The 25,534-nt window shown below is 44.5% G+C and overlaps 1 protein-coding gene across 2 annotated transcripts in view; it reads left to right on the top strand.

Annotated features, from left to right (window-relative positions):
* The window catches only part of UBQLN1 (ubiquilin 1), a 34,238-nt gene extending 8,762 nt beyond the window's left edge, over nt 1-25,476 (top strand). Inside the window, exons 2-12 of one of the 2 annotated variants that reach the window (XM_056847942.1) lie at nt 1,921-2,072; nt 4,578-4,690; nt 14,471-14,733; nt 16,488-16,646; nt 18,302-18,545; nt 18,641-18,783; nt 21,339-21,422; nt 22,325-22,440; nt 22,714-22,882; nt 24,293-24,472; nt 24,941-25,476. In XM_056847942.1, coding sequence (XP_056703920.1) covers nt 1,921-2,072; nt 4,578-4,690; nt 14,471-14,733; nt 16,488-16,646; nt 18,302-18,545; nt 18,641-18,783; nt 21,339-21,422; nt 22,325-22,440; nt 22,714-22,882; nt 24,293-24,448 — 1,599 coding nt within the window. In that variant the 3' untranslated portion in view covers nt 24,449-24,472; nt 24,941-25,476. Of the gene's footprint in view, nt 1-1,920; nt 2,073-4,577; nt 4,691-14,470; nt 14,734-16,487; nt 16,647-18,301; nt 18,546-18,640; nt 18,784-21,338; nt 21,423-22,324; nt 22,441-22,713; nt 22,883-24,292; nt 24,684-24,940 lie in introns of those variants that run through there. The other variant, XM_056847941.1, reaches the window with a different exon arrangement.
* The last annotated feature ends 58 nt before the right edge of the window (nt 25,477-25,534 follow it).

Genomic DNA, 25,534 nt, shown 5'->3' with positions numbered 1-25,534 from the left:
TGTATTCAATTAATTATAGAATTTTTACTGTACACAACTCCATAATAATAGGCCAGTGTGCATGCTTTCCCCCTCATTGTGTAACTTCATTTTAAAATATCCTTATAACTTCACTGTTCAGCACTGTTTCTGCTGCTTTTCTATGATGCCCAGGACTGTTCTTTGGAGGAGTGCAAAATATATGGGAACGGAGAATAGGGCTTTTTGTCATTGCCTGAAAAACTAGAATAAAGCCCGGCACATTTAATCACCTTGGAGCTACTGGCAGTACAGTGGAATTAAAGTGGGTCTTATATATCTGTATGCCTCCAGTTGGAGAGCCCTGTCATAAAGCTGGGCTGTGACTGCCGGTGTCACCCTTCTGGGACCTTTGCTATGTAGCCTTTTTTATTGTTATACTAATCTTGCCAGTCTTTTGTTAATAATAATTGTGTGCCATCTAGTAGCACCTGACTCTTGGAGACCCCAGCACCATGGGGTTTTCAAGGCAAAGAGTTGAGCAGAGCCAAATTTAAGTTCAAGCTTTAGTACACTCTGTACAATATTCCTGTGCACAGGCGTTAAATGCTGCTTGCATGCTTCAGGAAAGGGAGTGAATTCTGTGGATTCCAGTACAAGCAGGGCAGCCTTCCTCATGGGTCTCTTGTCCCTGTGAATCACAGACATTCAGAATGGATGAGACTACAGAGAGACAGAAGGAAGGCCGTAGCACCTTGTGTGATCCTTCACCCTTCCCCTTATTCCTCTGCCATAGGAATAAGCCAGTTTTTGTAATAAATTAATTACGAGTTGACTTACAATGTAATGTTTAAGCTCAGCTTTAAGGATGGCACTTGTGCCATCTGCAGTGTTGCTTTGTCACTAGTAAAGCCCCAACCCTGCTGTCTTAAAGCAAATAAGTATATGGATGTAATTGGGCTTAGAATGATGTAACTCTCCTTAAGATTGCACTGTGGCTCTACATACTACACCTTCCCTGTGTGTATTGATTCTTTTAATAAACGCATTGCTGAATACATTGCGATTGAGAATGAAAAGTTGGCTAGCAGCCTGATGTTATGTGAGGGTAGCCTCTTGTGTTAATTAAGTAATGCTTAATGGGAATTCTTCAGAAATTATTTTGCTTTCCTGTAAAGGTGATTGGTAGCTGAGGTTGGGCTGGGACTTGGGGTAGCTAAACAAACCAAATGTAGGGAAACATGATGGGGCTGCATAAGTGCTCATGAAATATTGGAAAGTCTCAACCTGTTTTTAATATCTCAAGTTACTAGAATATCTTGCTGTAGCGTGATAATGCTTGTATATGTGAAAAAACTGAATTAAAATGCCTTAATGTTAGCAGTAGTTTTATATCTGAAGAAAAGTGATGTTTCCGTAGTGCTTTTAAGTATAAGTTGTTTGGAGCATAGTCTTGTCAAAGTTAAGTACTGTTCAACGCTATTGTTTTTCAATGTGAAAAGGTGATACATGCGCTTAGCTCTCCTGTTGAAATTAATGGGACCATAACATGTAATTTTAGATTTTGTGTGCTTTTGTATTTAAAATGTTTATAAACCCATCCTTATGCTGATTACGCAAGACCCAAAACAGGTTAACAATAAATATATTAAATTTGCAAACTCTTAGAATATAAAATACATTGAACATTTAAAAAAGAGTTAAAATATAATTGACTACATCAGAAGAACCAAATACAAAAACACCCTGTAACCTGAGCTGCTGGAGATTGTCCACTGGACAAAGGAGGCAGAAACAAACAGCCTTTGCAGGGAAGTGAAAAGTTGCAAGACAGCAATATTCAGGAAGAGGCGTCAGAGCTGTGGGCCCCAGGTCATTAAGGGCAATGTGCAAGATAGTAACACCTAGAAAATGTTTTAGATTAGTTGATTGGATAAGTAAACTGTACATTTTTTTTTACAGTTTAAGGAAGAAATCTCCAAGCGTTTTAAGGCCCACACAGACCAACTTGTGTTGATATTCGCTGGAAAAATCTTAAAAGATCAAGATACTTTAACCCAGCATGGGATCCATGATGGACTTACGGTTCACCTGGTCATCAAAACACAGAACAGGTAGGCTGGGTTGTGGGCTGGCTTACTTCAATTATGTATTACCGTATATACCCATGTATAAGCCGACCCTCGTATAGGCCGAGGTGCCTAATTTCTCCCCCAAAATGGGGAAAAATTAGGCACCCGCGTATAAGCCGAGGGTCGGCTTATAACCCCTCCCCCCCCGCAGGCTTACCTTTACTCCAGGCCCAGCGAAGGCAGCGGCGGCGGCGGGCCCCCCGCAGGAGGCTCCCCCAGGCCAGTCCTGGGCAGGGGGAGCTGGGCGCGCCCGGCGACAGCGGCCGCCCGGCCTTTCAGCGGCCGCAGGAGGCTTCCCCAGGCCGGTCCTGGGCGGGGGGAGCCGGGTGCGCCTGGTGGCGGCGGCTGCGCAGCCTTCCAGCAGCCACAGGGCGCTCCTGGCTGGGGGAAGCCGCGTGGGCCCGGCAGCGATGGCGGTGGTGGCGGCGATGGCAGCAGCGGTAAGTTGCCCCCTCCCCCTCCCTCCCCCCTCCCTCCTCTACCGTATTGACCCACGTATAAGCCGAGGCTGGCTTTTTCAGCCCTTTTTTTGGGCTGAAAAACTCGGCTTAAACGCGAGTATATACGGTACTACTTGTGTCTGTGATGGATCTTGATAGGATTAATTGCTTCAAAGTGGAGCTTTTGTCCCCTGTTTAAACTGCTGGAATCTACATCATGATTATCAGCACTTCTTGTGGTTCTGCATATGCTTATACTCATTTTGCAAAAAGTGTGTTCATCGAATGCCCCTCTGCTGGGCAGTTAACATTGCAGGAAGTTGCTGTTTCTGTTTACCAGTTTGTATTATTAAACAAAGAAAGATGCATGCTCTCCTGCTGTCAATCCTTACAAGGTGTGCACTTCCTCCAATACATGTATATATGTTTCTAGGAAAAAGGAATGTAGGATGTGAGCTTAAGAGAAACTATCAAAGGTTTGATTCATTCTCTGAAATTGGAAAGTTTTTTGTCTCTTTGATTAACACAACTCAGTGTTGCAGCTAGGGAAAAGGTTTGCTTTCCTTGCTGTGTACCATACCTCTTATTTGGCAGGCACTTATAACTAAAACCATTTGTGTTAGTGCTTCATATGAAAATCAGTAACTATTAAGAAATATGTTCATGTATTGTGAAAAGTCATTTGTTGAAGATTATAGCTGCGAGTCACCTTAATTTCTAAAATCTGTGGGACAGTTTCATACAAGCCAGTGGCACACAGTTTCCTATATTGGGCATAGCTACTGAGGTGGGGAAATTATTTCAGAAAGCAAATTTTATTTGGGGGAATTTTTATCTCTCATTCTATAACCATAAGCCTGGGATATATTCCGACTTCTATTCATTGCCTTTTAAGAGCTTTTAAGTTCTGCTAATTCTGCGTTAGAAAGCAACGCTCCAGGAGCAAAAATCCTTCTGGAATATTTTCTGAGCAGGCTTACAAGAAAGGTGCTGAAAGCATCATGCTAAGATAATTTCAGCAATTATAACTTAGCATTTAGGGAGTAAGTAGTATGTACTGCCTGTTCAGAGTCACTTCTGTGATGGAGATGCTTTTAAGTTATTGAAGTAACTTTAATTTCTTGGGTCATCTCGATGTCATCATTAACGTTCAGCTGTCCTGAAATATGAAGTGTTAAATTAAATTTCTTCAGAGTAACCAAATCAGACTGTATTGAAGGGAAGTGGACATCCCAAGCAGTAGTGTGTTGGAACTACTAAATGTGTCATTTTGTGTTGGATAACAAATGACTTTTCAATTGGTTTGGGCAATGGCACAGATGATTATGTGAGCACTGCAACATTAATCTTCTAGTCCTTCTGATAAAAATCATTGATGTTTTGCTATTCTCTCCTGCTTTGCAGATAGCGTAGCAATGCTAGAATTGTAATGCTTGTACTTAATCTTTCCTTTTGTGAACAGCATAATTTGTTGTATAAGACAGCTGCCAAACAAAAACAGAGGGTACAGTGGGCAGTAGTGTGCTCTGACTCACAAGGTCTTATGCTGCAATAAATTTCGAGATACCACTGGGCTCTTGGTTTATTTTGTGGGGCGGCACCAGTAGTCCTTAGCTATAGTGACTCTTGGTTATCAGATTATAGCTGGTAATGTGGCACATGCCACATAACATTAGAGCGCCCAAACTTTAACCGAGTTGTAATTGATATGGCGCAAAGAGACTGTGCCCTATTTTCTAATCCATGCCCCCTTGTTCAGAATGTTCTAGAGTTCTGTTGATCTTTGCCGCCTTGACAGGCCTCCATTTTTGCCTGTCTTGCATGATATATTCTAGAAATATTACTGAGGGGACACATCTGTTTTTTAAAAGTCAAAATAAATATGAATATTTTAGTTTTGGAAGAATCAGTAAAATTGGTAAAACATATTAACTTACAGTTACATTAGAGAAATGAGTTGCTTCTGAATGTCCATAACTAAATATCAGGTTTAAACTGTTTTTCAATCATTGTTTTATATGCTTCTGTGTTAACTTTTTTTTTAAAGATCACATGATAATTCAGCTCAGCAAACAAATACTGCAGGAAGTACTACTACTACAACATCATCCACCAGTAGTACCTCTACGAGTTCAACAACCAGCAGTCCTTTTGGTTTGGGTAAGGCTTATTGGATTGGTTGTGGGAAGGCATCTTTGGGAGTAGGAACATTGTTTCTATAGCAGTATCTCAGATTTTTTTAGGTTAAGAATTATGTTTTGAAGTGTATTTATCTTACTGTAATTGGACTTTTCATAATTTAAATTGACCTGTGTGTTACAAAATCTTTTTTCTCTTGAGGTGTAGGTTCACCATGGCTATACAGACATGTATAGCTTCCCGCTTGCCACAAATTCTCATGGAATTTGGGAAAGATATACACAAGCTGCATTCAGATGTCATAGCAAACTACAGTTTATATAACCAAGTTTGATTAAAATCATAACGTTTGAAAGCAGGCTGTTGGTAGATGTTAAATTAGGCTTCTAAACCACAGTTTGTACTTGGCTTATTAACTGCAGTTAGTACTAACTGTGGTTTTACTGTCAGAATTCAGAAATCTCAGTTATATTCTGTAACAGCTCCCCTCCCAGGCTCCTGGATAGAGTCAGCTGCATATAGCAGCAGCAAAACCTACTTGTTCCAACCTAAAGCCTAGCTGCTATGAAAAATGCTTTCTCAGAACTCTCTCCTTCTCCATCTGCGTGCTGTCCACACTCTGGACTAGTGATGACTTACCAAGCAGGACAGTGCAGCTCCAGTCTCTCCCAAGTAAAAATGTAAAAGGCAGCAAGTATAGACATCTTGCTCAATCACATTTCAATTCAGTTTCTCAACATAGAGGGTATAAATTGTTCCATACAATTTTAAGGCTGCGTACATCCTGGGAATAACATATCTTAAGGACTGCCTTCTCTCATATGAACCTACCCAGTCACTTAGGTCATCCATGGAGGCCCTACTTCCTTTACCCCTGTCATCTGAGGTAAGATGGGTAGTACCCGAGAAAGGGTTGCTGCAAAACTTTGGAACTCCCTCCCCAGGGAGATTTGTCTGTCTCCCTCTATTGGTGCTTTCCACTAGCAGGTGAAGACTTCTTTGTTTTGTTTGGCATACCCCCAATAACTGTGATTGATCCTCCTCCTTGGTTCTGATATTGTTTCTGTTTTTATTGAATTACTTTATAATTTTAAATGTTTTTAATTGTTCCAATATTTTTATGTGCCCTGCCTTGGGGAACCTGATTGGGTAGAAACGTGACATAAAACTGTTTTAAAAACAAATAAAATAAATACAAAACATCTCTACAGGCAAAAGTATTTAAAGTGTACTTCTAGGGTTTCCTCACCATAGAGTTCCCCCTTTATATTTCAGAAGAGAGTGTGTGACCCAGTCGCGATAGTGCATTTTTTCGCAAGCCTTTTATTTCTGAGAAAGAACAAGGCTAGGGAATGAGGCAAAATGGCAAGAGAAAAATAGGTGTGTAAGAACAGTAAAATCTTTTATTTCAAAGCAAAAAAGGCTTGGTGGTGGTAGCTGTTGATTGGCTTAGTTAAGAGCAGCCTGAAAACCTGAGGAGACTTGGTTTGGCCTGGGCTTCCGCTCCCCATTTATAGTATCTAAGCAGTAGCAAGCATACTGTATATAGTAATGCTTTATCAGTAACCAGGCAGTGAAAGAAGTTGGGAAACATCCAGGGATTCTGTTTTGAGATTGGAAAGAAGGCAAATAGCAGACTAACTGGGATTTATGAATAAATTGTTACATAAATTTAGTATACTAATCAGGGATTGTACAGCAAACTGTAATTTCTGGGACTTCAACAAACCACTGTTACGATGACTGGATCGAAGCACAGGTTCAAAAATATTTTTACAATTCAAATCAAAATCTCTTTGAAGTTCAGCTTGTAAATAGGTTCTGAAGTAACCATCTCTTTTCCAAAGTTTTCCTCCAGCAGCAACGCTCATTGAGGAAAAGGGGAGGGCTGCTGGTTGGCCTTTGTTGAACTCTAAAGCCCCAACAAACCAATAGTTTTGGTGATCCCTTTACTGGGGACTTCATATAGAGTCTGAAGGAGGGCTAATGAATAACGTTTTCTCCCCTTATTTTCCTGGTAGGCAAATATTGAAGAAAGTGAAGGTAGGGTTTCCCTCTTCTTGATTCTTCATGCATAAGATCTTTCCAAGATATGAGAATTTTCTGAAAGAGTTGGTAAGAACAAGCCCAGGCCCAATTGAGATGGCTGGGCTTTATGTAATCTCAGCTTTTCATTGCTGGGTTAGAGAATAGTAGTAGGGTTATTTCCTAGTAGTACTCTATTTGGATATATGGTTTTGCTGTCTGGATTTCCAGATACACAGTGAAAGTCAGGTTCCTATAAAAGATACAACCCAAGCAGATTTCTAGCAATAGCAGTCCAAGGTCTCCCAAAGTGTGGCTCCATGAGGCAGCAGCCTTCCCCAGTGCAGAGGCTGTTCGCCGTGAGCCTCTACAGCAAGGAAAATGGCCACCCCGTGCCTCCGCTTCCCTCACTACTTGACCTGGGGAGGCTCTTGTACCTGGAAAGCTGAGCACCCAGCATCCACCTTCCCCAATGCTACGGTTGCTTGCATTGTGCCAACAGTGGAGGAAATGGAAGCATGTGTAGCCATTCTTTCCAACACTCCTGAATCAGAGGAGCCACTTCAGAAAATAGCCTGGGTGTTTCTGGTGCTCAGTTTGCCATTGCGGGAGCATAAATTGAGCCAGCCAGCAAGGAAGTATGGAGCCAAGTGGGAATGATAGGTGTCTGGCACAGCAGCGTCTTAGAAAGGAGGAAGGGGCTGCTTGTTTCTACTCTCCTTTTTCTTTTCGTTCTAGGCTTGATAGTACAAAACCCTCCTTTCCCCATATGTATTTGTTTTACGCCTTCCATTGTAATAAGGATGCTACTGGCTTGTGCTTTCCACCTGTGACTTGGTGCTTGCTGTGAGATAGTCCAGTCTGCTTTGCTACTATGCTGCCACAGACAAGGTTGCAGCAGCCTCCTCTGTGACTCTGGCCTGGAAAGTAGGCTTTGAGAGGCTTTAGACTGGTACTATGTGCCCATGGGCAAGCTGTGATCTGGGAAATACTGGATTTCAGTAGGCTGGCATCTGAAGAAATGAGCATTGAGTCAGGCTGAGAGTCTCCAGTAATTGTCTGTCTTCCCTGCTTGTACAATTTTCAGAGGCTTGTTTCCCGTTTTGTGAGGCAGGATGATTCAACACAGCTGTTTTTTTATAGAGCAGATATCGTGTGAAAGGCAGTAATGAACTTTCTTCTGTAGACTTCTTAGTGTTACGTGCAAGCCCTAGAGACTGCTTCTCCACCAGGTATTCTGTCTTCGTCCAGCCTCACAAATATCAGTCAGACACTAATAGCTCAGGTTCATCTGTGTGGCTTCTATGCAGTCCCACATTGGGGTTTGCGCAGGCTAGCCACGGATAAGATTTGTCAGCTTCTAGCAAAATCTAAAAGAGTGCTCCCCCTCCCCTTGGGGCATGCAGCCTTCCCATTTTCATAAATGGTGTGCTCCCCCTCCCCTCGGGGCATGCAGCCTTCCCTTCTCATAAAGAATGCCTGTTGTGCTTGGGAGAAGGCCATATTTCTGCGTCTTGCAAGAGTTGTGCTAAACTCACCACGAAGGCCCTGAGGGGTCGTTCGACTCGCCTTCTCTCCCACCTTTACAAGGAGTCCCTTCGTCCAGATTCGGCGGTAGGCTCCTCAACCTCATCTCAAGGTCAGTCGGTCGAACTGGGGCCCTCGTCCAAAGCCTCCAAACGAACGGCGGGAGGGACTTCCAAGCGAGCTAAGCCTTCCTCGGTGATTATCCAACCGGCTAAATTTATCGCGCCGGGGGCACAAGATGGCCACGGCTCTTCTCAACGCTCGTCTCGTTCTAGATCACCCCATCGCCGGTCGCCCTCGCAATCCCCGAGGTCGCTTCGACGTCAATCGCAGTCCGCATCACCTTGGCGCCCATCTCAACCCAAGTCTCTCCATCCATTGGCATCTCTTGCCACCGACGTCGCTGGGCGCCAGCCCATTACCATTGAGGACTCTCCTCCTCGTTCCCTGGCTACCCCCTCGGCTCCGACTCCGAGCAGGGCCCAGGAGGTCAAAGTCTTTATGGAGCAACTCCGCATCCAACTCTACAAGGACGTGCCCTTGGTTGCCAGCAAATCGCTGGAGCGGCCCGATGCCGAGACCGGCTATGTATCGGAGCCTACAGCACCTCAATCTGAGGCTGCTCAGCCGCAATCCACTATCACTACAGAAACTCATTTGGCTGCTGATAAGGGCCTTCAGTTTCGCCCCAGGGATCATCGCACATCGAGCCCGGACAAACGTCTCGGCGCTGATCCCTTACTCCGACATCATCACAGTCTCGTCGACACCGATCGACTCCTCGTCGAAGTCAATCCCCTTGTTGGAGCCATCTCGCCATCTGATGTTACCATCCCTGACCTTCCAAGGCAAGAGTCTCGTCATAGACTTTCCGTCTCGTCATAGACTTTCCGTGTTCAGATCTCCTTCTGTGTCGAAAGACATTGCCCATTCAGAATATGACACTGAGGTGTCTCTGGAATCAGATGGAGAATCCCGCACGTCACAACCCTCTCCGGAGGACACTGTGGGGGACTCTAAACCGATATCCCCGGCGGGGCACACAGCTTATCCGTATGGCGAAGGCCCTTAATATTGATTTTAGGCCTGATGATTCAGGTCCCTTGGATTCCATTATGGATATACTCCACTGCCCGGATGCGGAACCGGTGGCGCTACCTATGATAAAGAATATCTTAGAGCTGGTTCATGCCAATTAGAATAAACCCTCTTCTGTCCCCTCTTCCTCAAGGAGGGTGAAAAATTTATACAAAATCTGCAGAGAAGGTGGGGAATTTTTATATCAGCACCCTCCACCTAATTCAGTGGTGGTGGAGGCGCTTCCCGGGAAATATAGATCGGGAGCGCATTCCTCCCCACAGGATAGAGAAGGGAGAAAATTAGATGCCCTCGCTAGAAAAATATACACTTCTAGCGCGGTGGGGTTGCAAATCTCTAATTTCCTAGCTATTATGGCTAGATACCAGTATTCCCTCTGGGATAGAGTTTCCCCGCAAATCTCTTTCCTCCCTGATGACCAGAAGCCCTTGGCCAAGGCCATACAGAATGAGGGCCTGTCTCTTGCGAGACAACAGCTCACAGCGGCTCGCCACGTGGCGGATTCGTCTAGTAAGGCCATCGCTTCGGCCATAGTCATCCGCAGACATGCATGGCTTCGCCAATCTGCACTCCCCTATGACACTTGAGCACGCGTTGAAGACCTTCCTTTCAAAGGCACATCTGTTTAGTGACCAAACAGATACGTTCCTTGACCGTCTAAAGAAAAATAAGACAAATGCACGGTCACTGGGTATTGCCCCTCAGGCACCCGACTCGAAGTGGCGGTATTTTGGCCGTCAGACCTCTCAATCTTCCCGCCCCTATAGATTCCAGGGGGGTTTTCAACAATCTAATTTTCGCCCCTCATTCCCATGTCCTCAGCAGGACAGGAAGTTCCAGAACAAACCTAGAGGTCGCGAAGGGCCTAGAGTGTCCCCTGGTGGTTTCAATAAGCTGAAGCAGGCATGACTAGAGGTTCCAGTGTATTTCTCAGACCGGTTGTCTGCGTTTTTCGATGCCTGGGTTGCTGTCACGAATGATGTTTGGGTGTTGAAAATAATAACGGTTGGATATTTCATCGAATTCGATGCTCCCCCCCCCATCGAGCCCCAGGCTGCTCTACATCACTGGTCCCTGAGCCACTTTTGCAAGAGGTCGACACCCTCCTTTCCAAGGGGGCCATTTCTGAAGTCCTCCCCGCTGACCAAGCTTGCGGGTTTTATTCTCGCTTCTTTCTTGTGGACAAGAAGGGGGGGAAGCGTCGTATACGAGACCTCCAGGAGCTCAATGAGTTCGTAATAACCAGAAAGTTCCGTATGCTTTCATTACTGGAAGTGCTTTCCCTTCTAGACAAACATGTGGTTCGTGGTGTTAGATCTGCGCGATGCCTGTTTCCACATCGCGATCCATGCAGACTGTAGGCAGTATTTGAGGTTCGAGTGTAATGGCAGATGTTACCAATACAATGTCTTACCCTTTGGGTTGTCTATGGCCCCTAGGACATTTACCAAATGTCTTGCGGTGGTTGTAGCTCACCTTGCATTCGCAGGTTGTGTAATCTTCCCCTACCTCGACGGCTGGCTGGTGGTAGGAACATCGCAGTCAGGGCTGCTTACTCAGCTCGATACAATCCTAGAGGCCTTCAATAACCTAGGCCTACTGGTCAACTTCTCTAAATCCAGGCTCGTCCCTTCCCAGGTGCAAGAGTTCATTGGGGCCCGTTTGGATGCCACAAAAACAAGAGCATTTCTCTCTACACATAGGGCCTGTGCCATTCAAGCTATGGTACTTTGGTTCACCAGGAATAGATTCCAGACCTCCCTTAAAATACAAAAATTACTGGGTCTTATGGCCTCCACCACGGCTGTGGTGGAGTTTGCGCCCACTTCAAAGTTGGTTCCTCCAGGCATTTAGACTTAACGTAGACCCTCAATACAAACGCCTTTCCATCCCGAGATACGTCATACACTCTCTTCAATGGGATACCAATCCCCTTTCAGGCTTTCCCTTCCACCCTCCCTCCCCTGAGTTACACCTTTTCACCGATGCGTCCTTCTCAGGATGGGGGGCTCACTGTGATAATCTCAGGGCTCAGGGCACTTGGTCTGCATCAGAATCTAGACTACACATAAATCTGCTTGAGCTTCGTGCCATACGCCTTGCTCTGTCTTTCTTTACAGGCTATCTGGAAGGACATCACGTTCAGATTGCTACAGACAGTTCCACCGCCCAGCATTATCTGAACAAACAGGGCGGCACACGGTCCGTTTCGTTCTGCAGGGAATCCACCAGCATCTGAGAATGGGCCATAGCGCATCAAGTGACACTTGTAGCGATACACATCGCAGGCACAAGCAACACTCTGGCAAACACCCTGAGTCATCATCCAAATCAGGCGCACGAGATCACTCTAGACACGCACTGCCTCCAACACCTATTCCACCTATGGGGTCACCCACAAATAGATCTGTTCGCCACACATCTCAACTCAGTCTGTCCACAGTTCTACTCAAGGGCGGAGGCGAGCCCAGTCTCTCTAGGCGATGCCTTTCAGTCAACATGGAACGGGGCTCTGTTTTATCTCTTTCCGCCTTTCCCTCTGCTTCAGAGAGTAGTTGCCAAGCTCAGTCATGACCGCACCAATGCCATAGTGGTCGCGCCCTTTTGGCCCAGGAGGTCGTGGTTTGCGGTGCTCCTGTCCCTTGCACACGGGGAATTCATTCACCTACCCAAGGACCCATCCCACTCCCCTCCGAACATCCAGCTGGCAGCATGGAGGATTCGATCCTAGGGCAGTGGTCTGATAGAGTAGCCAGAGTTCTGTTACACTCCCTAAAGTCTTCCACCAGCAGTTCGTATGATGTGAAATGGAAGCGCTTTTCTAGTTGGGCGACACTAGCTAGATCACTTTCTCCTGTTACATGTCCATTGTCCTCTGTTTTGGATTATTTGATTTCCCTCAAAGATGATGGTTTATCAAATTCCTCCATTAAAGTTCATTTGGCCGCCATTTCGGCCTTCCACTGTAATGTTGAGTCATTTCCCGTTTTTTCTCACCCGCTATCCAAAAAATTCCTTAAAGGCCTCACCAACTTATATCCTCCTATTATCCTCCCGTTCCGCAATGGAGCCTGTCGTCAGTACTCTCCCAGCTCATGAAGCCACCATATGAGCCACTGGCTACATGTGAACTTTCACTACTTTCTTTTAAATCGGCCTTCCTAGTCGCCATCACCTCAGCAAGGAGGGTTAGTGACCTGTGAGCATTATCACATTCCCCTCCATACACCAGGTTTCACTCTAATAGAGTTGTGTTAAAACCAAAACTTTCCTTTTTACCCAAAGTTGTCTCGGCTTTTCACCTTGGCCAAGATATAGTCCTCCCGGTATTTTTCCCTAACCCGTCCTCTAGTGCTGATAGAGCCCTACACTCCCTGGATGCTCGCAGAGCTCTCCTTTTCTATATAAAACGAATACGCAATTTTAGAAAAGACAATTTATTCGTCTGCTTTGGTGGTCACCGTAAAGGTTGTCAAGCCTCCCCACAGACCTTCTCCAGATGGATCACATCGGCCATCAAGTTAGCTTATGAACTTGCAGGTCAAGAGTGCCCTGCCATGATTAAAGCACATTCGACCAGAGCGTATGCGGCATCCATCGCATTTTCCTCCAAGGTTGATCTTCATGACATCTGTAAAGCTGCTACTTGGTCCACGCCATCCACATTTAGGAAGCACTACGTCGTGGATGTGGACTCCGCTAGGGAAGCAGCCATGGGAGGTGCCCTTTTACAATCGCTGTTTCTGTGATTGTCCCACACCCACCTCCTGGTAAGTGAGCTCGCTATTCTCCCAGTGTGGGACTGCATAGAAGCCACGCAGATGAAAAACAGAGTTTCACTTACCTGTAACTGTTATTCATCTAGTGAATCTTCTATGCAGTAACACATCCCTCCTTCCTTCCCCGCTGTGGGTCCTCTCCGCAATTCATGTGGTTGTTGGTTCCGTGGCGGCAGGTAGGAGAACTGGAGGGAAGAGTGCTCCCTCCCCCTGGGTCATGTGACCGCTGGGCAGGAGCACTCTCTTTTTAGATTTTGCTAGAAGCTGACAAATCTTATCCGTGGCTGGCCTGTGCAGTCCCCAATGTGTTACTGCATAGAAGATCCACCAGATGAACAACAGTTACAGGTAAGTGAAACTCTGTTTTTCTCATTTAATCAAGGTTTAACAGAAAAAATCCTGGCCTTACTACCCACACTAAGGCTAGGTAACCTACATGGCAATTACTGCTTCTGCTTGCCTCAACAAAGGCTCCCCTTTTTACTACCACTCTCAGTTCTCTGCCCAAGGTCCTCTAGCTGCTGCATCCATATGCTCCATCCTTCCAGCAGGGTTAGCTATGCCCTTGAATATCTTGCTGAAATAGATGGTCATTTTCAGAGCCAGGAATGCCTTCTCCATTACCTTAAGGAGGTCCTGGTCATCTTAAACTCTAGCAATACCATCATATGATTGTGTAACATCCTTAATCAATATTGGGAGGGGAGAATCTTTACAAGAAGGCAGCTATGGTGTAAACTTCCCTTTCCTGGTCTTTGAATTTTTGCTGGTCCAAATGTTTTTGACAGGTGGTATATAATATGAAATAATGAGATGCTAAAAATTCAGTTACTGCTAGCAGAGCCACAGTCAGTAAAATTACAAAATAATCCTAGTACTAAAAAGAGCTGCACATTTCTCTGATAACTTTTCCAAAAGAAAATTAAAAATGTTGGAAAGCAATGTATTATCTTTTTTGGAATGAGTAAAATGAAGGGAGGTTTTTTGCCGATTCTCCCTTCTAGCTGCAGCCTCCTGCACTGCGTCCCATGTTGTTCCCAAGGCTCCTAACCCACGGGAGCAGCTCTTCAGGGCAGAAGATGGGAAATCAGCAAACATTGATTTTGTGTACTTGTTGCATTTGCTGTCCAGTAGGGTCCAGTTACTATTTACAGCTGATTTACTGATTTGGTAATTTATACTGTAAAGTATTGGTTATGTCCTTGTGATAAGGGAAAATGGCACAGCTAGGAGAACATTCCAACTACTTCATGACATCAAGAAATTTAAATGACATGGTTAACTCTTCAACTAGAAAAATTGCCAAATGGAAACCAGTGTTAAGGACGTGCCACAAATGGTGATTTGTCATGTTCTGTTTTGTTCCATCTAGGTGGTATTGGAGGACTTGCAAGTCTGAGTAGTCTGGGACTGAATACTTCAAACTTCTCAGAACTACAGAGTCAGATGCAGCGACAACTAATGTCTAATCCAGAGATGATGGTTCAGATCATGGAGAATCCCTTTGTTCAAAGCATGCTTTCAAATCCAGACCTAATGAGACAGTTAATTATGGCTAATCCTCAAATGCAACAGTTGATACAACGCAATCCTGAGATCAGTCATATGCTTAATAATCCAGATATAATGAGACAGGTATGTTAAGTTTGGTTTGTGAAGTTGGTGTTGAATCGTAGATACATGTGCAAATTGATCTGTACTATAAGCAAATTTAATTTATTGTGGTAACATTTCTTAAATTTTTTTTTTAATGTATGGTGTTGGGTGTTGAAAAATATTGAACAACTCTCCATCCTGTTCACTGCCTCCCCATCACCTACATATGTGAACATATGAAACTGTCAGGTGCCGAATCAGTTTAGTGGTGCAACTGACTGAACTCTTTCAATAGACAAGTGTCTGTCCAGGATCTCAGGCATAAGTCTTCCCAAACTTTATTACCTGATATCCTTTTAACTGGAAACGGGGAGCGGGGGTTAAACATAGGACATCCTGCAAACAATGCATGAGCTTGACCACGAAGCCAGGGGTTCCCAAAGCGATGCCTATGGGCACCCTGGCACCTGCCAAGTATTTTTAGAAAATAGGCAGGGCTAGTTGGGGCTTTTGACTTGCAGAGCTTCTGATTGGTCACTGGAGACCTGATTGGCTGTGCAGATTTTTTAAAAGTATTTGGCAACAGAACAAGAATCCTCACTGCATCAAGGTAAGTAGATAGAGTATTTATTTCTTCCTAGAATATTGAAAGTAGTAGACGTTTGATTTCTCTCTATTATGAAACTTTCCCCATTCATTCCAGAAGGCTTTTGGGCTTGGCTTTCTCAAATGGCAACCCCTCCTATGCTGCCTGGCTTTTTTTCAGAAACTGTTCATTATAGTTGGGGGAACAAAAAAGCAAATGACCACTGTTGTGGGAATTCTCCTTCCCACCTCCCGGTCCTTTGTGATTGGATTTCTCTGCCTGCTCACTTACCAAAAGCAGAGCCCAGAGAATCTGACAGGAAAAATAGACCTTGCACACAAGATACTCTTAAACAGCACACCAAACGTATAACAGTAAACCATGCAGTTTTATTGGACTTACAAGAGAATATATAAGGCAAAGAAAGAAGCAATACTTGGCTAAATATATATATATATATATATATCAGAATTTAATAAACCCACACATAAGTTGACATACAAACAAACAGCTAACAGAGTACTCTGGGTCATTCCAAGGAAAAGACAGAGATGGCAACCACAAAGTACGGAGCCTTGGTCTCTCCCTTAGAAGGACAAAGGACTGGGCAGCTTGACTAGCCTTTTATAGGCTAAACCGTGAAGAGGGGGCCCCAACCGGACACCTCCTTTCAAATTCTTCAGGAGATGGGTTCTCACAAATCATGGCTAATCTTGTTTGGAACATATCCTGTTCCAAAATAAGTTTCCCAGATCCAGGGTCTCTGACAACTATTTGTTCGACCGTCAGCCCGTGTACAAAAACAATTCCCCCCATTCGTAAGGAGACAATTTGCTGCCTGTCTAAATGACCTTGCTATCCCTAAACATAATTTGGGGCACCTAATGTGTTTTGGTTGACTAACTTCTAGCAATTCAATCTCCTATACCCTTTAAGGTCAGGAGCCTAGTTGAAGCTGGGGTCAGCTAGAGGCCTGCCCCCTTAAAAAGCCATAGTCAAGCCTTCATGTGGCTTCTAAGCTACAGGTTATCACATTTAAGGTATAAAGATGGTTCTTCTTAAGACAAACTAATTCTCTAATAAGAAAATTCTCACCACAACCACTGGGGATTTTTGTACAAGTTCTTGAGCACACCTAAGGTAGTTCTTTGGATCTTAGTCCTGTACCTTTTGAGCTTTTGTTTTAAATATGACTTTTCCTGCTTAGACTTTAGAGCTTGCTAGAAACCCTGCAATGATGCAAGAAATGATGAGAAACCAGGACCGTGCCTTGAGTAACCTTGAAAGTATACCTGGTGGTTATAATGCTCTGCGGCGCATGTACACAGATATACAGGAGCCAATGCTGAATGCAGCACAAGAGCAGGTGAGCATGGGCTGTAAATTCTCCCATAAAAATGGAAAGATAAGGCAAACTGTTGTACTTCAGGAAAACACAGGGAAAGGTCTTTGGTAATACTTCCCATTTTGTAAGAGCAAAACTAGACTGTCCATTTGATGCATGGCTGCTGTCAAAACAACAACTCTGCTGAGTTCTCTCCTCTCCTTGCATAACATTTAGGCTCATTTACCAGTGGCTTTTCCCTTTCTAGCTGCAACCAGCAAAGTGGAATGGGGCATACTAGAAAAGGCACTGTGGCACTGGTGATTGTGCCTGAATAGTAATGTTGTAATGAGGGAGAACATGTCATGGGCCTGATGTTTTGGGGGGTGCCTCCACATCAAGTATAACATCTAGTTTTGCTATAAGAAGAAAAGATTCAGAAATCTTGAAGGTTATTCTTAATTCCTGAGAACCGTATATCAATTGTTGAGAATAATATGCTAGTTAGAAATTGTTAACTTGTGCTTTCTGAAATTACTAACTAGAATGTCGTATGTACAGATGTATATTTGAATTTGTTCAGGTGTCACAGAAGTAGGGCAGTGCACTCAAATGACAACTGTTTTGTGTGAGCCCTAATAAGAAGCAAAAGAAACTCACAGCTAGATTGGGGGGTTAATGGGAGGGGACCCCCTTTGTAATTGTTTGTGGCAGCATATGGCTGTGTTCCACAGGCACTATAGCAACTTTGCATACTATCTCTGCATTGTCATTGGTGGTGGAAAGTGCTGTCAAGTCACAGATGACTTATGGCAACTAGGGCTGTCAAAAAAAAAAATTCGGTACAGTTCGGATTCGGCCGAATTTGACCCTTGTGGGGTCGGTACGTGCCGAAGTCCGAACTCCCCAGCTTCGGATCCCCGGTAATTCGGGGGGATCCGGAGTTCGGGGGAAAATTCGGCCGAAGCGCGCCTTCAGGGATTCCCTGAAGGCGCGCTGGGAGGCGCAGATGAGTTTAAAGGACAGCCCGCCTCCCTTCAGCGGGCTCCCCTGAAGGGGGGCGGGCTGTCCTTTAAACTCATCTGTGCCTCCCGGCTGGGAGGCGCAGATCAGTTTAAAGGGCAGCCCGCGCCTTTCAGCGGGCTCCCCTGAAGGGGGGGCCGAATTGGCCGAATTTATTCGCGAACTCCCGAACTCGCTGAATTCGGCCCCCCGGTTGCCCGCCAGGTTTGAGTTCGGATCCGTCCGAACTGAAAATCACCGAATCGGGAAATTCGGTTGATTTTCAGTTCGGACCGAACCGAATTGACAGCCCTAATGGCAACCCTGTAGGGTTTTCAAGGCAAGAGATGTTCAGAGGTGGTTTGCCATTGCCTGCCTCTGTGTAGGCTGAGAGAGAGGTTCTGAGAGAGCTGTGACTGGCCCAAGGTCACCCAGCAGGCTTCATGTGGAGGAGTGGGGAATCAAACCTGGTTCTTCAGATTAGAGTCTGCTGCTCTTAGCCACTACACCACGCTGGCTTTTGTTGTCACTGTAGAATATTTTATAAGGTGGTTTCTTGAGCAAGTTGGTAGCAACCCTTGTAAAGTAGCTGTGCAGTGAGATCAATATGGCAGAAGTGTGTGCCTGTTCCAGAATTTGCTCTTGAATACGAATATCACTGCTTAATTCTGTTGGTGGATGGATTTCTTTTGTAGTTTGGAGGCAACCCATTTGCTTCCCTAGTAAGCAATTCGACTTCAGGTGGAGACAGCCAGCCATCTCGCACAGAAAATAGAGACCCTTTACCAAACCCTTGGGCTCCTCAGTCTGGCACACAGAGTTCCCCAAGCAGTGGGAGCAGCGGCGGAGACAGCGGAAGAGGCAGTAATGTTGAAAACAGTAGCACTGGAAGCACAGGACAGAGCTCAACAATGCCAAACTTGGGACCTGGTCTGGGAGGTTTGTTGCTTTCATTATTCACAATGAAATGTTTACTTGTGAAAAGTGGTGACACACCTGTGAGTTTCTGAAAGTTGGTTCTTCCTCTCTTAAAGCTGGTATGTTTAACACACCTGGAATGCAGAGCTTGTTGCAGCAAATAACTGAAAATCCGCAGCTGATGCAGAACATGTTGTCTGCGCCCTACATGAGGAGCATGATGCAGTCATTGAGCCAGAATCCCGATCTTGCAGCACAGGTAAGTTCTGAAATGTGTAACAGCTAAATTGTAATGCAGTGCTGCTACTTCCAAGAGCTGGTAAGGCATCCTGGCCAGGGCACCTAATGTGTTGTGTTTTGTCTGTGCATGTGTGTGTAAAGTGCTGTCAAGTCGCAGCTGACTTATGGCAACCCCTTATGGGGTTTAAAAGGCAAGAGATGTTCAGAAATGGCTTGCCATTGCCTTCCTTTGCGTTAAGACCCTGGTATTCCTTGGTGGACTCCCATCTAAATACTAGCCAGGGCTGACCCTGCTTAGCTTCCAAGATCTGATGAGATCGGGCTAGCCTGGGCCATCCAGGTCAGGGCACCTAATGTGTTACACATTCTCATTTGAGTAGGGGTAGATATTGCTGGATTGATGGCAGAACTGTGCCTAGCCTTTTTGCTCTTTGAACAAATTTGCGTTGCGGTTTGGTAAAAATGAGGTTTTTTAGTATACCATACACCCCAGGTGTCACAAACAGTGTGTCTATAAATGCCCACACCTCCTGCTCTTTTTGTAACATCAACACAATTCTGGCATCTCTGTACTCGCTCCTGAATTCTGCAAAAGACCGGTAATCTTCTCTGACAGTTTTGATTTCATTGCTTCCAGCTTCTCTCTCTTTCTCAGCCCTGCAGGTATTTGTATGTTGGCTGGTGTAGGGACCTTTTCTCCAGCGCTCTGCACTGCCTCCTTCACTATGCTGGTTTTGGTTGTTGGATAAGAAAGTCAGGTTGGAGGAAGTGACAGGTGGGAAATCTCTCTGGCAGAATTTCCCTCGTTACTGAATGAAAACTGCCTTTCTCCAGTGCAGATTAGTGTCTAGTGCTTCCTGGTCCAAAGGTGCAGCATCAAAGCAGACCTGAATTCCAGGATGTAGGGGACAGGGAAAAGAAAGGGTGTTCTGTGGCTCTGGGATGGGGCACATAGAATGATGGGAGAGATGGAGATGAATGTCCTGGTTTAGGCAGGCACCTGGGGCAAGAGGCAACAGGCGCAATCCAAACACAGTCCAGGGTCAACACACAGGTATCCAAAAGCCAATTGTCAAACCAGAGGGGCAAATCCAAAGAGCACAAGCCAGATCACGGCCCAAAGTTGGGAGTGAATCCAATAATCAGAGTCCAGGTCTGGTCCAAGGTCAAACACACTGCAGTCCAAGGCACAGGACACCAGCAGGTACACAAGGGCTGTGGGCAAGTTGCTTCCATGCTGGTTCACCCTTTTCTGACTGCTTTGATCAGAACAACCCTGATCAAGAACAGGTGCGACTCCTAACATGCTGAGTCATCCAAGAACAGGGACTACTCCTGAATGGCTGGGCAGCCTCTGTGGCTGCCGTCTCTGATCCTGTGGTGACTCAAGCTCACAAATGTGCACTTCGGTGCTGCTCCTGAACCTCCCTCAGGACCAGCCTTCTCTGGCGGTCCAAGGGCCCTTGCGACCCCAAGACTGAGGATGGGGGCTGCAGTGCTTCTATTTCTGCCTGATCCCATGCTTTGAGACTGAGGGTACAGCATGCTGACTGGTCTGAGACTCCCCATCTGCACCTGATGGAGTCTCTGCCTTGTCCAGTGGGTCTTCCTGCAGCATCCAAGGGCTGGGGCCAGCTTTCTCTGTATCTTCCACATCTGAGGAGGTGTTGGCAGGCAGACCCAAGACGAGGACTTGGTTGGAGCACTTAAGATGAGTAGAAAAGGAAAATGAGGTGCCTAATGTGAAAGGAACAAATGATCCAGTTGGATGTGATGCAGGATAAATAATAGGCAGCAGAGAAAGTGTAGCAGTATATGGAATCTGGCTGGGCAGAGAGTTGAGATGAAAAAAGGGTAGGCCTGCCTGGCCACCAATAATATCTTGCCTGTGTGATTGCATCTCTTCTTCCTGTCCCAGATGGAGAGAGGGCTCTATGGTGTGCTGGGCTGGTCCTTTAATTTCTCACATGCCATCTGGAATGTAAAAAAAGAAGCAGCACAAACACATTGCGTGACCCAGATGGTGGAGAAAGAAGGGCCTCACAGACAATCATCTCTGCACATAGGTTGCTTAGGAAGTGAGGTGGCGGTGGAACGTCATCCCTCCTTAAGCACATGCAAAAAGGATCGCTTATGAGGCTCTCAGAGGAGAAGGAGGAGGAAGTGGAGTGCTTGTCTTCTCAACAGAGGCTGGCAGTAGCTGTAGCAACCAGGGCACTTGATCACCATGCCCATCCTTTAATGTTCGCCCACATCGGTTTTTCTACAAGAAGTTATGTTGAGTGTGAGTGACATTCGGTAGCTGGGGGTCTTTCTAAATGCTCTCTGAGTAAAATCTAATTGCAGCCAGTTTTAGATTTAATTAGGTTCTAGACATATAAATTCATAAAGCTGGTATGATTTAGGCATATTTTTAACAGTGATAGTAAGCATAATCTAAGTGGTAACTTACCTGTTTTACTTGTGCTGGTCATTGACTGTAATAAAAAAATTTCTATTCTAAGTGGCATTTCTGTTTTGCAGAGTTATGATGATGATACATCATATATCTGAAATGAATACTTTATTCCACAGATGATGCTGAATAACCCTTTGTTTGCTGGAAATCCTCAGCTTCAAGAGCAGATGAGACAACAAATTCCAACTTTCCTTCAACAAGTGAGTTGAAAAATGAGGCAAGCTGTGAACGTGTCACATTGGCGAAAAAGCTCTTCAGATAGGCCATTCTTGCAGGAAATTCCTTTGTCTTTAATCAAAAGGGGCTTGTTCACTTTTCTGAAAGTTCCTGTTCCAGACATATGTAATCATCATGCAACCACAAAGGAGCATTTGAATGCTTTCAAAGCACAGCCAAGCAGACTTTTTGTGTGAGAGTTCACTCTATTCCTTTCTATGTTCTGGCCCATTGCTCTGGGTTTATTCTTTCAATAAGTATAAGTTTACCAGGCACATCAACTACCACTCATTTGTCCTCTCCCTTGACATGGTATTAAGTATTAAATGTGTGCCAAAATGTAGAAATATCTTTCTCTTGAAAGCAAAATACCATTACCTCATGAAGCCTCTGAACTCCGAAGTGCCACAACAGTTTCAGGATTGGCAAAGCTTCTTCACATTCTTGCCCCCTTCCTTATATGGCTGAATTTCAAGTGTTGTAAGGGGAAAAGTATAAGAGCCCCATGGCGCAGAGTGGTAAGCTGCAGTACTGCAGTCCCAAGCTTTGCTCATGACCTGAATTCGATCCCAACGGAAGTTGGTTTCAGGTAGCTGGCTCAAGGTTGACTCAGCCTTCCATCCTTCCGAGGTCGGTAAAATGAGTACCCAGCTTGCTGGGGGTAAAGGGAAGATGACTGGGGAAGGCAAACCACCCCGTAAACAAAGTCTGGCTAGAAAATGTCAGGATGTGACATCACCCCATGGGTCAAGAATGACCCGGTGCTTACACAGGGGACCGTTACCTTTTTAAGGGGAAAAGTACAGGAGGAAGTGAAGTGTGTGGCTTCAAAAGAATAATATAAACCTGTCTGCATATGTTTTACTCACTGTGTTTTTCTCAATAGATGCAGAACCCCGATACACTATCTGCCATGTCAAATCCTAGAGCTATGCAGGCTTTGCTTCAAATTCAGCAGGGTTTGCAGACTCTAGCAACAGAGGCACCAGGACTTATCCCTGGGTAAGTGTTGCCTAGATGTGGTGTTATTTTTAGTGTATGTGTAGCCACGCTACATTAATATACTAAAGTGGTCTAGTCCTAAGAGTTTGGATTCTAATTTCATTACTGGGTTTTGGGAAGAGATGCTTTACAAATACTTAATTACTAAAGAATTTGGTGTTTGGATGCTGCTTGTACTAGTTTCCATTTTGGTTTGCAGTACAAGTTTCTTAATTGGTTTTTTGGTGATTGTTGACAGATAAGTGACCTGAATGTTTCTTCTCTCCTGTGCAGTTTTAATGCTGGTATAGCTGGATTAGGAAGCGCTGGCATTCCTCCTGGGACAACAGCGCCCACTTCCATCCCCAGTGAAACTGCAAGTCCGGCATCAGGAACTGCTGAAACTGGACATCAGCAGTTTGTTCAACAGATGTTGCAGGCACTTGCTGGAGCAAATGCTCAGGTAGTAGTGGGAAAGTTAGGTTTTTAATGTTTCGGCTGTTTTTTTGGCAATTGCACTTCTTTTGGTATGTCACGGAAACAAAACATTAAAATAAGTAGCTGGAAATGTAAGATCTTAATACTTTGTCTCTTAATGGACTAGATGGCATATGCCACTGCAAAGTGGCAATTTCACTGCTGGCAGGCTGTAACCATAGTTTCCAAAATAAGTTTCTCATGCATTGAGACATGTATAGCTCCCTTAAACTGAGTCAAACTATTGGTCCATGTAAATGAGTACCCAGCTTGCTGAGGGTAAAGGGAAGATGACGGGAAGGCACTGGCAAACTACCCCATAAACAAAGTCTGCCTAGTAAACGTCGAGATGTGACGTCACCCCATGAGTCAGGAAGGACCCGGTGCTTGCACAGGGGACCTTTACCTTTTAACTCAGTATTGTCTACTCTGACTGGCAGTGGCTCTCCAAGGTTTCCTGCAAGAGAAAGATCTTCCACGGGTTCTACTGCCTGAGTAGCTTTAGCTGGAGGTTGCAGGGACTGTTCCTTGGCCCTTCTTTGTGTAAAGCATGTGCTCAACTACCGAGCCACAGCCTTGCTTAAGCTCCTACTTATAAATTACAGTGCATTTAAATGAATGGGCTTTGATTAGAGTAACTCTCCGAAGCATTGCGGTGTTAGGCCAGTTCATATACTGTCTGTGCCTTCAACTACTCACAAAGGACAAGTTTCTCCATTTATTATTTTTATTTGTTTTACTTTATTTATAACCTGTTTTTCTCCCCATTGGAGACCTTATTCTCCTCCGTTTTATCCTGACAACAACCCTGGGATATAGGCTAGGCTGAAAGTATGCGACTGTCCCAGGGTCACTTAGCAAGCTTTCTTGGCAGAGTTGGGATTCCAACCTGAATCTCCCAGATCCTAGTCTGACACTCTAATCACTACACCACACTGGCTCTCTGTGCATTGGATGCCCTATCCTGTATGTTTCTTTTGTTCTGCTTACCCCATTGGTTGTTGACTTTGCAGCCCTTAAAGACTCAAGGCTAAAAGATGGAAAGGGTATATTATTTAGTATCTCCTACCTATAGGCATAGCTGAAGTCTGGCAACTAAAATCATGTCTTCAGAAAGCAGTGCAAGCCCTGTTATAAACCCCACTGCCGTTTTTCCTTGCCTTGAGACTAGGTGGAGACCTTTTGAATCCCACTATTTTGTAATCTGTTTTATGTCACTTCTCAAGCAACAGCTTCAAGCACTTTATTTGGCTGCTTTGAAAAATAGAAGCAAATCTTTGCAGAAAGATGAAGAGTGAAAAATTCTGGGGTGGGGGGGTCATTGTTCAGTTTTGTGCAAAGTTTTTCTGCCTATGTGTATGCAGAATAACGTGAAATACACTTTGCTATTTTTTAGCAACTACAAAATCCAGAAGTCCGATTTCAGCAGCAACTGGAGCAGCTCAGTGCCATGGGCTTTTTGAACCGTGAAGCAAACTTGCAAGCTCTAATAGCAACGGGAGGTGATATCAATGCAGCCATTGAAAGGCTACTGGGTTCCCAGCCATCATAGCAACGTTTCTGAAACTTGAAAAATGTAATTTATTTTTGATAACAGCTCTTAAATCTTTAAAATACCAGCTTTATTTCATTCTGACTCTTGGGAATTGTCTTGTTCTAACTAAACCCAGTCTGATGCATTAAGGTGGAGTGCAGTAGTTTTCTTCGGACAGTGGGAATCAATACTTTTTCACTTGGTTGTTGCATGCATCAAACACTTCTTCCTTCTGCATCTATTGTGATTTTTTTTTTTTAAGGAAATCTGCTTCTACAGTTGGGATGACCAGGTTTTATCTGACCTTCAACTGTCCAATTTAGTTGCTTCTTAAACATTAGCCTTTGATAGTAATTTATGTAGAATACAAATTAAAGAGGAAAACTAATTGAAGCTATGATTTGTGGGTACATATTGCTTATTGTGACTTGGCATGTCTCTCTTGCTAGCAAAATGCTGTAAGATTTATACCACTTGATTTAGCTACAACTCTTGCTTTTATTTCTACAGAGGATGTACACATGAAAACAGATCTTTTTTTCCAAGCGGCTTCTTCATTGCAGTAGTACAAAAACATCCATTTTAAAACCAGACTAAATGAAAAACGAAGGACACCTCCAGGGTAGTAGAATCTTACAGCATCTTTAGCAAGCATCTCTTTGCAGAAGTGCTTTGGCAAATTCTTTTAAGATACTAGGATTGTTGATCTGATCTTGACATCTTAACTGTACAGAAACCTGCATTGTAACATTGTCTCAATATTCACAAGGATTGGTTGTAAATTACCTTCATCTTTGTGCAAACTGAAGGAGCACAGCTGTTTGCTCCAAAACTGCTTTTGCCTAAAGCTTCTTTGGCTTTATCCCCTTGAGATTCTAACTTGTATTATGATTTGTAATTGGAACCATACTTTCACTGACACTGTCATGTGATACTCTAATTACTTTTAACCACCATGTAAAAATACTGTATATCTTTTGGGTTTTTATTGGTAGTTATTTCTCTTGTGCACAGGTAATAAATGAATTAAACTTCTTTGTGAGCAATGTGTTTCAAAGTCGCTTTATCCCGATGGCAGTCATTCAGATACCAGGTTTAAGGCTG

The sequence above is a fragment of the Euleptes europaea genome, chromosome 4 (assembly GCF_029931775.1).
Source record: "Euleptes europaea isolate rEulEur1 chromosome 4, rEulEur1.hap1, whole genome shotgun sequence".
Lineage (NCBI taxonomy): Eukaryota > Metazoa > Chordata > Lepidosauria > Squamata > Sphaerodactylidae > Euleptes > Euleptes europaea.
The sequence above is the reverse complement of the archived record's forward strand: the minus strand, read 5'-3'. Positions and strand labels throughout refer to the sequence as shown.